Raw genomic sequence first — 16,374 nt, forward strand, 5'->3', positions numbered from 1 at the left:
TGGCCCGAGCCGAGCGGCTGGAGGCTTGGCGAAGGCGCTCGATCCTCGGTCCAGGCCTCCTCTCCTCGGTCCCCTCAGAGAAACACCAGCATCCTTCTCGGCGTTTCCAGGCCCCTCCGGGAGCTTCCTCAGCCTACGCCCTCGCCTCCCCACAGCCGCCGCGCCGCGCCTCGCCTCGCCAGGCCCCCGGATCAGCCCTCCCCGGCCGGCCGCACTCACCTGCGAGCCGAGGCCCGGCCCCTCCATCGCCCCGGTGACCCGTAGGGACTCCGCGAAGCGGCGGAGGCAACCCGCTGGCCGGCGCGCCTCGAGCCTCCCGTATCCCACTTCCTGCTCGCGGCCCCGCCTCCGCCGCAGCCCCCACTCACGCCTGTACCCGTCTGTCGGCCTCGGGAGAGCCAATCGCTGCTCACCTCTCGTCTGGGGGGCGGGACTTTTCCTGCCATCAGGGAGGCTACTGGGGGAACCGCGAGCCGGAGGCCCCGCCCCCAGCCCCGCGGTGAAGTTCCAGCCCCAGGTCAAGACTGCGTTCTGAACTTGAGTCCCAGCTCCAGCACAGCCTGAGTCCTCCCACCCTTCTGCCCCATCCGGTCAAGCCCGCTGCCAACCCCCGTCCCCCGCCAATGTCTGAATCTAGTAAGGAATCAATAAATGTTAACTGAAAACATGTACCACTCTCTACTTCTGCGATCTTCGGGAAGTCACTCCCACCTTCTGGGGTTCTGTTTTCTTCATAGAACGGGAAATAGATGAGTTCCACAGCTCAGGCTACACAGGGGGATTGGGCAAGAGGCCCCCATCTGCACTCCCCACTCCTCTTTAATGTCTGCACTGAAGGAGATGGCATCTAGGATCTATTCAGCTCAAAGGACAGCTATGAAGACAGGCTAAGCCTTGGTCCCTGACCTTGGGGAGCTCCAGTGGTGTGCAGTGGGGCTATCCTACGCAGTCCCCAGAAAACCGGAGCTTTTCTAACCCGGCACTAATACAATTTTGGCATTATTTTTTTTTTTTTTCAAATATCTGTTGCTAGGCTAAACCAGATTAAGACCTTTAGGAGTTAAATTGGAAACGAACTGAAAGTATTATGATTCCTTTATTCTGTAAAAGCAATACTAAATCATAGTATAAATGTCTAGAAATCTAACAAAGTTCTGTTTTTTTTTCCCGTGATAAATACTATAATAAGTAAAATTGTTAAAAGTTTGTTATTATAACACTCCTGCCTATTGGCCACCAATCATGAGTTGTCCCAAAGGCCCATTATCATGCCCTTTTAGGGTAGGAACCATACAGTACCCATCTCTGAATTCTCAGTGCCCATCACAGCCAAGGGATGTAGAAAATGCTCAGTATAATTTTATTGAGTGGAGGAGTACATGGATAGGTGTGTCATCAACTTCTATGATACAAGAAAGGACAAACTGAGTGACAAATGGAAGTGCAGGCAATTTCCGAGCCAGAGAAGCAAGCAATTAATTTGGTCAAGCTAGGATAGGGCAAGGCTTCACAGAGGAGAGTCTTTGGTATGGCCATTTTGCTTAGCTAATAAAAACACTGTTTATTGATCACTTCCTATGCATTGGCACCAATAACATACATTATGCCTCATCTGTAAGATGAATGTTATTTTTCCCATCTCCCAGAAGAAAACAACTGAGATTCAGACTGATATCATAAAACCCCAAGCCACTCAGCTGATAAACAGTGAGAGAAGATTCAAACCCAGTTCTCTTACTGCAAAATGCTTTGACTGAAGTGGTTTGGTCATTTCACTTTCAAGGACTGAATTAGAAGATGTTTTTGAACTTAATGGAGGCTTGATATCTGCTATTTCAATGCTTGCGCATTAATATCCTAACACATCAGAAGGTTCTGGGATAAGTACATCCTAACACTTCCCTCTGCTTCTTATATGCCTCCACTGAACTACTTCAGATTGGATAAGTATATGAATAACTAATGGCTATCTGAAATCAAACCCAGTGAGGCCTGAAGTCCATTATTACCTCTCATCTTTGAAAATGCCTTTGGCTTGTAGACATACCACAGTAGAATAGCATGATAATTGGAAGCATGTTCCTGGAAAAGAGTGAGCCTGAATCCCAGCTCCAGCACAGAGTATCTGTATGCTCTTGGGCAACTTGCTCAATTTCTTTATGCTTCAGTTTTCTCATCTGTACTCAGAAGAGTTCCTGATATATGATAAGCTCTATATATGGATTAGCTCTTATCATCATCGCCAGCATCCCCAACATGAGAGGATGTCAGGGAAAGCACTGAGTGGACCAGCCAAGTGGTGCCATTGCCATGCAAAGAGTTTTTAAGATAGAGATCCAGGAGACCTATCTTCTTGTCCTAACTTTGACTCCACTTACTGTATGTACTAGTATTAGTCTGCTAGGGCTGCCATAACAAAGTTCCACAGACTGGGTGGCTGACAACAGAAATTTATTTTCTCACAGTTCTGGAATCTAAAAGTCCAACATCATGTCTCCACAGGGTGATTTCTTCTGAGGCCTCTCTTCTTGGCTTGTAGATGTCCATCTTTTCTCTGTGTCTTCACATGGTCTTCCTTCTGTGCATGGTATCTGTATCCTAATTTCCTCTTCTTATAAGACCACTAGAGGCCTGGTGCAAGAAGCTTGTGCACAGGTAGGGTCCCTACACCTGGCTAGCAATCAGGACCAATCAGATCAGTGCCTTCTGCCTGCCTTCCTAACAAGGCTGGCCAGGGCTTCCTTTGTTCCACGCTGCCCCCTGGTGGTCAGCACATGTCATAGCAAGTGATTGAACTCCAGATCTCCCAGTCAAACTCCCGAAGGAACATTTTTCATATTAGCTATAATTCCTGGACATTGAAAGGAAATTAATTAGAAGAAATATTTTAGAGGATGGGAGTGACCATGAGAGGCTGGATCCAGGGTGTGTCCAGCCTGACTTGCCCAGTCCCTATAGGCCAAACCCCAGCAGCAAGCTAACCTACTGGTTGGAGTGGCTGCCCCCTGGTGGTCAGTGGGCATCATAATGACTAGTTGAGCAGTTCACCAAATGGTCAGACACTTAGCATATTATATATAAATATATATATATATATATATATATATATATATATATATATATATATATATATATATATATATGATTAGTCATAATGGATTAGGGCCCTCCCATAAGACCTCATTTCATTTTAACTTACCTCTTTAAAGAGCCTATTTCCAAATATTGTGAGGTACTGGGTGTTAAGGATTCAACATATGACTTTGGGAGTGCAAAATTTAGGCCTTGGGCAAATCACTTTCTCTCTGTGTGACAGTTTCCTTATGGGTCTGAGAGTAGCAGCAAAAACATCAATATGGATGGTCCAGCTCAGCTTCTATCATGTGATTTCCCCAGCAGAGACAAAGCTCTACCTCTCTAATCCCCATAGCACTATTTTTTTTAATCTCTTTTCAATGACATGATTTCCTTAATTCTGCAATGTATAGTATTGAGCTCCTACTATGTACCAAACACCATTCAGCACTGGGGATTTAATACTGAGCAAGACAAAAACACCTGTTCCCTGGCTTCCTGGGGCTCACTGTCCAGCAGCAAGTGACATACTTTAATCAAACAGGCTCACAAATACCAATATCTTTGAGTTAGCTTTGTCGTTCTTGGGTAGGTCTTCTTTCCTCTCCTTGGCCATGGGCTCCTGATGCACATCCATCTCGAGGTCTCTCACCACGCTTTGCACAGAGAGCTGGCATGTGCTAAAGCCTATAAGACGTGCTGTCCAAACAAATGGACAAATGAAGGAATAAAGCTAAAGCAATGGTTTACAAAAGGACATCTAAGGCAGTTCAGCTCCCTAAGTCACTCTAAGAAGTACTGACTTCACAGTGCTTAACAATCCTTGGCTTTGAAAAAATATTTCCCATTAGGATTTGCTAGTCCTTGCTGTCATACAATGGATGGCAACTGACTTTGTGTTTTGTTTTGTTTTTTACTGAATTTTTTATTCTGATCTTGTTTCTTCCATGGCCCTGGAAAGGACAGAGGTGTTCTTTTTGAAACAGAGGCTTTGGTTATAATTATTTCAACATTGGCATCAAAATGAGCATTTGAAATGTAAAACACACACACACATCTGTCAGCACAAAGCTTCTCATTGATACCAGTTAGGACCACCCCTCCCCTCCCCTCCCCCCCCAGCTCTCTGGTACCTAGCTAGCAGTGCTGGGGTGGGGATGAGTGCTCACTGGGAACATTTCAGGCAACAAATATTTATTGAGCTCCTAATACATGCCAGGCACAAGCTACAACATATAAGTACAGTCTCTATTCTTCTTCAGTTTTGGCATTTCAAGTCTTTTGAGGAGGCAAATACTAATGGAGACAGATAGGTGTGTGATTCTGTGTGTGTGTGTGTGTGTGTGTGTGTGTGTGTGTGTGTGTGTTTAAAGAAATAGAGACAATGATAAGTGCTAACAAGGAAAAGTACCAAGAATATAACACAGGGACCACATTAGTCTGGGGATGGGGGGGGCGGGGGGGGGAGAAGATAAGGTAGGGTAGAGGTTCTTGTTATAATTTATAACACTAGGTCAAAAGGGCTTTTCCAATTTCCTGTTTATAAGTGGGAAAACAGGCTCCATGAGGGAAAAGACTTGTCCAAGATCACCCTGTAAATCGGTGTGCAGATAGGATTAGGACAACAGCCCTCAAGCAGCCTCAGCTTTCTAACTATAACCAACCTCACAGATTCTCACAGCTGGGGGTTGCAAGATGGGTCAGAGGTAGCTTAAAAGTCTTGTGCCATCTCTTACCTTCTATCTATGAAAAGCTTCACAGTTAAAAAGTGAGTCTTTCCCTTCGTTTTATATACAAATCACCAAGGTCTGGTAATTAGATACTCTAAGAACAACAGTTAATATGATCTGGGTGTGGAGATCATAGTGCACACCTCCTATATTTTGTTTTATATTTTATCTGCCAGATTAACCAGATTCTTATGGGTGTGTGCGATGGAGAGGGAGGAGGCAGGGAGAGGGATGGAAAAGCAGGAAGTATTCCTACTGTATTTTGCTGGTTGCTATTTTGAGTCTTAGTCACCTGCTTGCAGTCACACATTTAAATACCAACTCCTACGGAAAGTTTTCTGGATGTGTCCAGATTGCGACAGCAACACTCCAGACTAGGTAATAAATCTACTTTGACTCTAATATACATTTTGAAAAAGTCCTTTCTCTATCTTCTGTATCCATCTATCATAGCTCTGTATTTATTGGTTTACATACTCCTCATCTCCCCCTGGCCTCTATATTCCTATAAGACATTAAATATCATTTCCTCAAGAAACCCTTCCTAGATTCTTAGACCAGGTTAGGACCCCTGTAAGTGTCCCTATCACCTGTCATTCTTCTACCAGGGCCATAAAACATTATTTAATTCATGTTTTGAATATCTGTCTTCTCTGTATACCATAAGCAGTCTTGCCCTGTCTCAGACACAGATTAATTCCCACTGCATAGCCAGTACCTGGCCCATGGAGCCACTCAATGTTCAGTTGTTGAATGAATAAACAACACTATGTTATTCATTTTTATTTATACCCCTATTGCCCTAGCATATTTCTCAGCCCAGGTAAAGTGCTCAAAAAAGGTCGACTTGAGTTAAAGAATCTCATCTGTGGTTGTTTACAGTTTGCAAAACACTCTCATTTCATTTAAATTGATATTCATAAAACCCTGTAAAGGAAGCAGAGCGTGGATTGGCACCTCACTTTATAGTCTGTGGCTCAGGGAAGCTTCAGGAGTTGCCCCAGAGCATCAGGCTGGAGAGTGGAAGAGCCCAGGCCCAGAATCTCTGATGACAATGGCAGGACTTTCTCCTGTGTGACGAGGCTGTGGCCTTGCCAATGCTGTTACTAACAAGCATAAGTTCTGGGCCCCGGAACTAGCTGCACTTTCAGGGTCCTTCAAAACTTTATACAGGTATTTTTTCCAAAGGTATTTTCAGATTCCTACCTGCTGGAGGGAATCAAGGTGGAACGTGAGTTTTAGAAGCTTTCTTTCTGTGTATACTTAGAAAGAGACCTTACCACTTTGAGCCTCCAGGCTCTCACCTGTAAAATGGGAATAGTAAGAGAATCCACTTCATAAAGTAGTTGTCAGGATTAAGTGAAAGAAAGCATGTAATGCGCATACACTAAGTGCTATATAAATGTTGTCCGTTACTAGGTACAAAGGTAACTGAGAAAAAAAACTGAAATATTAGGGGAAAGGTGGCCTTAACATTGATCAGAACCCAATTCTGAGATATTCATGACTTTCTAGGAAATATAATGACCAAGGTTCCACTGGCTAAAACGTATTCCAAATTTCAAAGAGGGCTTTAATTTGTGACATTTAATAGGAATTCGTGTTCTCTCTCCACCACCCTGTCCTACACACTGTACTATTTGGGTTGATGAGAAAAGCTGCATGCCCCTCAGTTCTGCCATCACCAGAGGACAAGACACTGGTTAAATCTGCTGTTAGCTATTGCCTGTTGGGCTCCAATTATAGCAACGGAGTGGTGTCCATGGTAACCAGCCATGCTGGCTTGCTGTGGTGTAAGTTGTTCAAAAATGTAGAAGAAAGGGTCATGGGAGGCCAAATTTGTTAACTGTCATCTATTTCTAAATGAAGAAAATCCACACTGTGCTTTGGATAGATGGTGAATGCAGGCAACATCTGGATTTCCCAACCTAAAGGCACTAAGGTCATTCCTAAGGCCACTGAGTTCCTACTGAATCTGACCACTGGGGGTATGGATTGTCAACAATGGCAGTAGGTGAGATGGCAGGAGTGGCAGAACATTGAATAAAATGATAGGGTCAAATTCTGCCACTTTTTGGACCTTCTCTGTCTCCCTATTGCCTGCAGTAGAGTTCTTTGTGGGACTGAAATTGAGCACTGAGACACCTTTAAAAAAAAACCAAAAAAACAACAACAAGGTAGCCTTGGTCTGTCTCTATTTCCTTTCTTGTGTCTCTGTGCCTCTGGGCATCTGTCCTGTTCTCTCTTTAATGCAGGGCCTTCTGCTTACTCGTGTTTTCTACTTACAACTTCTGCTTGCACATGTCATTGACTCCAGCCTTCACTTTGTAAGATTTTACAAACCCAGCTTTGACTCTGTAAAATTTTACAGTGACCTGCTTGTCACTGTTTCTGTGCCTCTTCACTCAGACTATTGAAAGAGAGAATCCACTTAGCTGTTATTAATTAGTGGCTTTAGATGGCCCTCAGTCACTTATCTACCCTGACCAGACATCTGTGGTGGAGTGGCTTGATGCCATGATTACCAAGAGATTAGGCAAGCACTGTAGGTGGGGACAATTCACAGAGGAGGGTACCTACATTACCTGAAATGCTATGAATCAGAAATTCATTTGTGCTTACAAGTAAACACATTCAGCAGGATGTATTAGTTTCCTAAGGCTGCTGTAACAAAATACCAAAGTGGGTGACTTAAAAGAACAGAAATCTATTCTCTCACAGTTCTGCAGGCTCGATTCTAAATCAAGGTGTTGGCAAGGCCACACTGTCTCTGAAAGCTGTAGGGGAGAATCCTTCTTTGCCTCCTGCTAGCTTCTGGTGGTTGATGGAAATCCTTGTTGTTCCTTGGGTTTTGGGTATATCACTCTCCAATCTACCTTCTTCATGGTATTCTCCCTGTATGCCTGTCTCTGTCTCCAAATCTCCCTCTTCTTATAAAAACAATCATTGGATTAGGGCCCATCCTGACTCAATATACTCTCATCTTAAATTGACTACATCTTCAAAGACCCTATTTCCAAATAAGGTCACATTCACAGGTGCCAGGAGTTAGGAATTCAACATATCTTTTTGGGGGGACACAATTCAACCCACAACAGAAGGTAAGAGCAGTCAGGAGAATTAACTTAATCCCAGTGCATCTGCTGAGAGGTCCTAAGAAAACAGAGGTTTCTATAGATATTTGGGAGGAGGTAGACTTAAACTAGAGGTAATTCTGGGACTTGAGGCACTTCCTGGAGAGAGAGGCCAGGAAAGAGTAGGGTAATGACAATGAGGAGGCAGTGACTGGAACTGGGTTACTCAGCCGTCGCGGGAGGGGGGAGGGGGGGGGGTAAGCATCAGGAAATGAGAAAAGATAGACCTTTACTTATTTCACAAACCATGGCTCAGGACCCACTGAGAGGTCACAAAAATCAAGAGCCAACTCACAATAACACCTAAGACAGTGTCTAGTAAACAATAGGTACTCAGGAGATTTTAGTGAGAGAGGGAGAGAGAAAGGAAGGAGGAAGAAGAGAAAGATTGGCTGTACTGTGCAAAGGCTTCCATGATACCATTCTCTGCATCCAGGGCACTTTTCAATGCATCTGTCTCGCTGTATGGTAGCCTCCTGTTTACCTGTCCACCTCTGCCTTCAATCTCTGACTCTGAGGCAAGGGTGTGTGCCCTGCTCAATTGAATATACAAAGCAGGTGCTTCATTGTTTTTCCGATGTGTTGGGGACAATAAATAATGCCTGTTATTCCTCCACCCACGTTCAGAACACATTATGAATGACACACACAAAGATCAGATATATAGAGACAAAAATGTCAGCTTTATTAGTGACAAAAACTAGTATTAGAGAAAGGGGTTTAGGTCAGCTGGCCAATGGGCTTCCAATACATCACCTAATACATTATCTAATACATAAGAGATTTACCCAGTCACAATTCGTGGTGGCCCTGGACCATTGCAAGCATTGGGGTATCTAGGTACTTGGCTTAGAGTAGGAGGGGTGCTCCTTGCAGGCAGGCAGTTTCCAAGGGAAAAACAAGAGGCTGAGCTGAGCGTGCAAAGTTTGGTTCCCAAACTTTCTTGATGAATAAGTCGCTCGTCCTCTCTTCGGGGTGGGGGAGGGAAATGAAGAGGGTGGAGTAGAGAGAAGCCAGAAGTATTACTCCAACCTCCCTCCACATGAAAACACAAAGCCAGGGGAAGAAAACTTTCCAAAAGGCTTGGTTGAATAAATAAATCAACAAATAAATGTTTCTAATGCTGTTTATTCTTCATCTACTATTTACTTGTCTGTCTCAGCCTTCAGTCCATGACTCTGAGTCAAGGGAAGTCTGGAACTGTTGCAGGGTAGAGACCCTCTGCTATAAATAACCATCCTCACCAGGCTTGCCACCAAGGCCCGAAGTGCAGAGAGGACAGTGGACAATAGTATGTTAGTCACTTGCTGAGATATGCCTCAACTGCTGAAGATCCTTCTTAAGCTACTCCTATGCACCCAGCTGGCATGGATTTCATTGGCTATACCTCCCCAGTCTCAAAAAACAGGATAGCCATTCCCTTGCTGGATAATATATTGCATTTGCTCAGGAGGGAGGAGTTTGGTGTTGTTTGGTGGTAAGGAAGGTATACGATGCATCAGTTCAAATGGGATTCCTTCAGGCTTCTGTATATAAAGACAGCAGTGACTAGAGATAATGTTAGGCCACAACTTACTTAAGCCATGGCTTAACTGAAGGGCTACTGAAGTCCTGCTCATTCTTAGCTCTTTAGTGCCCCAACACAACTTGACCTTGATTGCTAAAGGTACTGTATTTTCCGGCGTATAAGACGACCCCCTAATTTTACAGTTAAAACATAGGTTTAGGCCTATATTCGCTGTATAAGACTACCCCCCACTTCAAAGAAAATACTTACTTTGCCGTCAATATCTGCAGGTAATTTTTGTACAATTTTGGTCTTTTGCCCCCGATTTTCCGTTGACTTTTTTTTCCGTTTCAAAGGTCGTCTTATACGCCGGAAAATACGGTAATTAGCAGAAGGCCTAATAAGGCAGATCAACATACTCTAAACAGTTGTTTTTTTCTTACCCAACCAAGTTTGAAATGGCAAGATTCTTAATCCTTCTCAATAAGTGCTTGTTAAAGATTACCTTGATTCAGCAAGTGCAAAAGGAAAGCTGGAGGTCAGGCACTGGCTTGGACAAGGTAAATAGTGTGTGTCCCGCGAGGCAGTAAGGTCAATGGGAAAGGGCAGAGGCCTAGGAGTAAGGTTTCTACCACACATTGACTTGCTACAGACCACTGAACTTAGGTTCTCTAGGCCTCAGGCTCCTCATGAAATGGGCTGGGGCAGGGCTGAGTTCAATACCTTCAGCCCAAGCAAAGCACCCAGACTGCTGGCTGGCCACCAGGGATGTCCAGCCTGGTGAAAATCTTTTGACAGTAATTTTTCTGACTGCTCCATGTTTTCTACATCTTCTTGCAGCAGGTGTTTTCTCCTGAGTGTGGCATGTGTAGAATATTATAAAACAAAACAAAAGTGACGTGGTGACTTACAATTTAATATTTGCATTGTGATTATCTATGACAGCTGTCTTCTGAATCCTCAGATATTAACATTCCAAACATCTCCCAAATCATATTTCATAACCCTCCCAGTGCACATCCACCCATGAGTAAGATTTTATTATTAAGAATTTCATTTCTCATAATGGATTTTTTTCTAATTTAGGCTTCATGAGCAATGCGCTGAGGTGACATGATTTATTGCTTCCGGGTTGCTGGCTTTGGATACTAATTCTGCCTGTGTACTAATTTTATGGCAGGCTGAACTTCTGCTTCTTCATCAGCTTCTTCCCAAAGGAGGAAAAACTGTAGCCCTAAAACGGTCAAAACCAACCAACCAACCAACAACAATAACAAGAAACATAGAATGTAGAGGCAAACATTTCCTTAGAATGAAAGGATCACATTTGTTCAAAAGGCTATTATCCCATCCATGGGCTACTGAAGATGGACAGAAGAAAACATTAGACGAATAACTATGCTAGTAGGAAATGGAGGAAACCGACTAATTCTTAGCATCCACATAGAATAAACATTCTTGTATAGTAAGTATCTAAGCAATCATAGGCATTAGATTTCTACTCATAATGGAGGTCTTTCTTATCAGCAATGAAATAATATATATAGAAATTTGTATCATTTGATATATATACAGATGCATGTGTATTTTTCAGGGCTCAGCAAGATTGTGAAGAGAGGAAAAATTAACACACCTTAAAATATTTAACTTAATCACATACGCAAAAATTCCCATCCCTCCCCACTTTTGCCATCAGAGGTATCATTCACAGATTCCAATGATTAGGACATGAATATCTTTTGAATGGCCATTTTTTCTTCCTACCATACTGAGCATTTACTCTGTACCATTTCCTAGTGCTGTGTTCTATGAGCAACGTCTGCCCAGAGCACAGAACTTAAAGGGTGGAGGTTTTCTCATTCCCAGCCCAGGGTTTTTTTCCTACTACATGTTGTTCATAGATGGCTGTAGAAGGAGGTGCAGGTATACAGACTCAGGGAGGAAATCAGTAAGGATAGCTTGAAAATAACATCAAGAAGCACGTAAATCTGTGCTAGTGTTTTCTTGACTCATAATAGCCATGTGGTATGTGTCAGCCTGAAGTCAAGACTTCAGGTATCCAAGTAACCTCCCAGGTATCCAAGCACCACCTGCTCTGTCTGTTCAGATTATACCAACCCTTCAAGGACTATTGAATATGCACCCCTCTAGGAAGTCTTCCCTGAAAAAAACAGCAAGTGCTCTTTCCCAACTTCTATGCATTTTGTCATAAGCATTTCAAGTTTTCCTTAGATAGGGACAAAAGCAAGTCATCCTTGTCTCCACAGAGGTTTCATGGGCTTTTACCAACGAGCCTTTAATTCCCTAAAACTCACCTCCAGAAAGATTTCAAAGTTTAAAGCTAACCTTTCCCCACACCCTCAGGATCAACACGGAGAGACCAGGCAAGCTGAACCAGCTTCATCCCCTGTTCTGCCATCACCTGTAAATTGAGGTTGCACATCAAAGACATTACAATTTGTGGAAGAAGAAGCAATTTTAAAATTCTCCACCCTCTGTGTAGTTTCACGCAGTTTCCTTCAATGCCTTTCCATCACTTTTTTAACTAGTGCCACGTCAACACCGTACCTTTGTATTCAGGAAGCAACTATCTCTTTTCCCATGTCCTTCACCCTTCAGTCTAGTCTCTAGCTGCTTTTGGACCCAGCCTGACAGGAATTGAGAATATGGGTGCTGTGGTTATCAAGTACCCCAACTGTAGTAGCAAGCAAGGGCTTGTTCTTAGAAGTTAACAAGATCTAGGTTATAAGCATGGAAGCCCAAGGTCAGCTTCTTCCTTGCTGAGGCAGCAATTTTCTGCTGAGAGTCTGGCTGCAACATGTCTAGCTGATTGTAATGCAAAGCAGACTGAGATGATAATGCTATTTTATAGATGAAGAAACTGGGGCTCAGAGAAGTGAAATGACTTGCCTAGAGGTCACAGAAACTGTAAGTGACAGCTGTCTATTTTTGTCCAGGTCTTCTGGAGTCTCATCCTTTGCTCTCTCTATCACACCATGCTGCCCTGAGACTTTAAGAAAGGAAGAAGTGGCCCCCTCCCCTTTTCCCTTCCCTCTAGTATTTTCTATCTCTAATGGATTTACCATCTTGGAATCACTGTTCAGCTCACTTGGCATCTCTATGGAGAAGCCAGAGCTCATCCTTCAAACCTTTTCCTCCTCAGAGCCCTTATTGCTCATAAGAGCCTGTGGAGGAGGGAGCAGCTAGGGGGCCAATAGGAAAATCTGGAGGTTACATTACCAGAGGTATATAAATTGGTACACATTTTCTGGAGAGTGGTAGCAATGTGTATCAAAAGTCTTAACAATAGGGGTACACTTTAATTCAGCAATTCCTACAACAAATTTATCCTGAGGAAATAATCAAACAAGTGTATTAAAATAAAACCAAGTGCAAAGAGAGAGAGAGAGAGAGAGAGAGAGAGAGAGAGAACAAAGTCTAAAAGGTTTCAGTAAGAGATTAGGTATCTATGCAATGCAACACCATGCAATCAAAGTGATTATGTCTGTTCATATTTATTGTTAAGTAAATAAACATGATAAATTAAAAGAAAAAGGGCCATAAGTATAGTATGATCTCTTCTCTTGTAAATATATTATAGTGTGTGTGTGTGTGTGTGTGTGTGTGTGTGTGTTTCTATACAGTGTGAGCTCTCCTAATTGACATCTAGCCACTTAGCTGACTCACCAGTTGAGTCACTTCTCCCCTTCCACCTGGAAAACATCCTGGACTGATGTTCAGGCCACTGAGGCTTCTGGATGGAGGACTGGGGGCCTTGACACCCATTCACTTCTCTCCCACCAGATAGCTCATGTGCTCAGCTGGATTCAGTAATGTAGATCTCTAACCTCTTTATTCCTATTGACTTGCTATTGTAATTTCGTGGTTAAATATTGTATAAATTGAAAATAAATGAGTAAAAACAGGAAAAAAGCAACTTTAAAAAACTAAGTGATATTCTTAGGGTAAGTTCTATTGTATTGGGAATAGGAACATAGGTTCCTAAAAATTCAAGTTTCTCCTCTCAGACTGCTGCAAAAATATTTTTTTTTTTTAGTTTTATTTCTCCTTCAAAGAAGCCAAAACAAGAATTTGGAAACACAATGTTGTAGTATCTCTATAAGAACATCAAAGGTGAAATCCCTTCAGCAGTGACCTAAAAGGCCATATTAAAACACTGATATATTTTCAGTTAAATTTTAGAATTTAAAATATACATTTAATATTATAATTCCTTATTTCAACTTTTTTTTCTTAGCCCACTAAATACTAGTCCTAATACTAACACATACAAAGACTTCTTTTACATATATCTAGAAAAACAAGGAATTGCTGATGTATCTGGAGGAATATAAGATTCTGATTGATTTTTACTCTCTTTTTTGTACCTTTCTTCACTTTAAAAAAAAAATTAAGTGTGTCTATGGCTTTTAAAATTATAAAATACCACAAAGCCAGCATCATTTTTAGAAAGGTAAACAGGAGGATTAAGGAAATGACATGCTGGTGATTGTGGGGTGTCCTGGGGCAATGCTATCTATCTTCCCCTGAATCTGAAACTGTTTGGATTGTGTATTTATAAATCCTAATAGTGATGATGAGTTTGGCTCCTTGGTTTCATCCTATCCTAAGAATTAGGTGATGTCAGCACTCAGACATCTCAACACAAGTAATTACCATAAGAAGGGGGTCAGGGCTTGGGGGAGGAGAGATGGTCATTCCCAGGTTGATACAAACAGAGGGGACTGTGAGGAAGCCAGATCAGAATCAGGATGCAAACCTGAGAGCAACAGTTCCAAGCTCCTCTGGTTACTTTCATTCACAGAGCTTACAGTGATTGCTAAAGTCATGTGCTGACAGAGGTCATCTTGCAGGAGGACGGTCTCAACTTTCTCATGTAAATAAAACCACAGGCCTTATTTTTTTTAATAAATATAATTCTTGTAATCATTTATAGATATTCATTCTTGACTTACAGAAATATCTGTTGAAAATTAACTTTTAACCATAATAACTAATCTAAAATTGTAATAAAGTTGTTCAAAGTCTTACGTTAAAAAAAACAAACAAAAAAAAAAAGGAAACAAAAATCTGTTCTTTTTCCAATGCCTTTCTACAATACATTGTGCTTTGGTGCTGGAAAGGCTGAGGCGATCAGACATGAAAAACAAAGCAAAACACCTGGCAGGTTGAAGCCCTGCCTCTGGAAATAGGACTGTTAATTATGCCAGGATGTTCTGGGAAGATGGAATTTATGGCAGCTAGTCATAAATTCTTGGAGATAACAACAGTCAAGGTGGGGGAGTCACTTATGAAAGCAAATGACGGTCATTGCGCACAGTCTAGCTGTGACTGGTGCAGGGACTCGGCTTAAGGAACAGTCATCAGTCAGGTAGGAGGACAGGACCCACAAAGGAGCAGAGAGGAGACTGGGAAGATTCCACCTTCCCTCCCAGCTTGCTGTTGAGAGCAATGGCAGGCATCTCTCTGAGATTAGAGCCCCGAGAACATTCAATCCCATTCCAGGCAGAACTTGGTAAATTAACCTCAATCTCATGCCTACTGATGGGCTTTGGAGTCAGCTACACCTGGATTCACCTCTTCACCCTGCCACATGTGAGTTCTTTAACACAAATTCTGAAAACCAATATAAAATAGAGGACATGCTGGAGGGTACTTATACTAAAATTTAGTCAGCATGTCCCTGCAAGGTGGTATGTAAAGCAAGTGCTAGTTAAATGTATGAAGGTCATATTCTCTCTTCTCTCTCATATTTACATACACACACACACACACACACACACACACACATCAGTGTAACCCACAAGACTCAGATAGAAGTACATCATTTTTCACATTTTTCTAAATTAGCACAAATCTTACTCAGCCCTCACCTATCTGGTTGGCAGAGTCAAGAGATATCATCTTGGTCATTCTGAGGGTTGGTGCGTACAATCCCCTGTGATTGTACATGTAGTAGGACCTTGCACAGTCCAGCAATTTTGAGGAGAGGCCTAGATCCTCAGACAACCACGCAGATGCTGCTGGCCAAGCCAGTGCATGTCATCCATTTCAGGGTGGTAGCTCCGCTGGTGGTGATCACACTACCTCAGGTACACTTGGCTGCTGGACCTTTATGTGGCCCCAAGCCATGGTGCTTTGAGCATAGTCCACCACTCAGCCCTATACCCTTCCTCCCCCTTCTACCTCCAGGGAATGGGAAGAGGTGGGGCTTCTCAATCCTCTATTATCCCAGTCCTGTCATCCCAGCTCCCCAGGTTAGGCCCTTGTGCCTTTGAAGCCTCTAACTCCTTTCTTATGGATCCATCTACCTTACTCCCCCACCCTAGAGCTAAAACAGATAGGTTATCACCTTTCCACAGCCATCCTGGTCAGTGGGAGCCCAGATCTTATAGCTGAACAGTTGAATGAACTTTCTGGGAGAAGAAAGGGAAAATTTACCCTTCTTTTCTCTTGTTTTCATTTTCTTTCTCTCTGTGTTTGTTACTGAATACATAATAATAAAAAGGATGAGAGCCAACACTGGTTTGGCCCAGTGGATAGAGCGTTGGCCTGTGGACTGAAAGGTCCCAGGTTCGATTCTGGTTGGAGCATATCTCCAGTAGGGGGTGTGCAAGAGGCAGGTGATTTATGTTTCTCTCTCATTGATGTTCCTGACTCTCTATCCCTCTCTCTTCCTTTACGTAAAAAATCAATAAAATATATATTTTTTTAAAAAGATGAGATACTGAATAATTTCTCAATAACTCAATACTTTTTAAAATCAGAAAACCTTTAGCAAGTCTTCTAACAGAGCAAAAACAGCCTCTAGAGATTTAATTAATAATCACCTGCCAGTAATTGCTTTGCAGATAGTTTTATTTTTAAGTGACAAAACCAATAGCATAAACACATGATGGTCACATGG

General features: G+C 42.6%; 1 protein-coding gene across 4 annotated transcripts in view; it reads right to left on the reverse strand.

Annotated features, from left to right (window-relative positions):
* Nucleotides 1-369, reverse strand: part of ZDHHC13 (zinc finger DHHC-type palmitoyltransferase 13) — a 43,456-nt gene extending 43,087 nt beyond the window's left edge. For 2 of the 4 annotated variants that reach the window (XM_036426652.2, XM_036426651.2), the window contains exon 1: nt 220-362. Coding sequence is in view for 1 of the 4 variants with exons in the window: in XM_036426655.2 (XP_036282548.1) it covers nt 220-246 (27 nt within the window). In the remaining 3 variants the exon portion in view is untranslated. Of the gene's footprint in view, nt 1-219 lie in introns of all 4 variants that reach the window. The other 2 variants (XM_036426655.2, XM_036426653.2) reach the window with 2 other exon arrangements.
* Between the last annotated feature and the right edge of the window lie 16,005 nt (nt 370-16,374).

This window comes from Pipistrellus kuhlii, unplaced genomic scaffold (genome assembly GCF_014108245.1).
Source record: "Pipistrellus kuhlii isolate mPipKuh1 unplaced genomic scaffold, mPipKuh1.p scaffold_m20_p_9, whole genome shotgun sequence".
NCBI lineage: Eukaryota > Metazoa > Chordata > Mammalia > Chiroptera > Vespertilionidae > Pipistrellus > Pipistrellus kuhlii.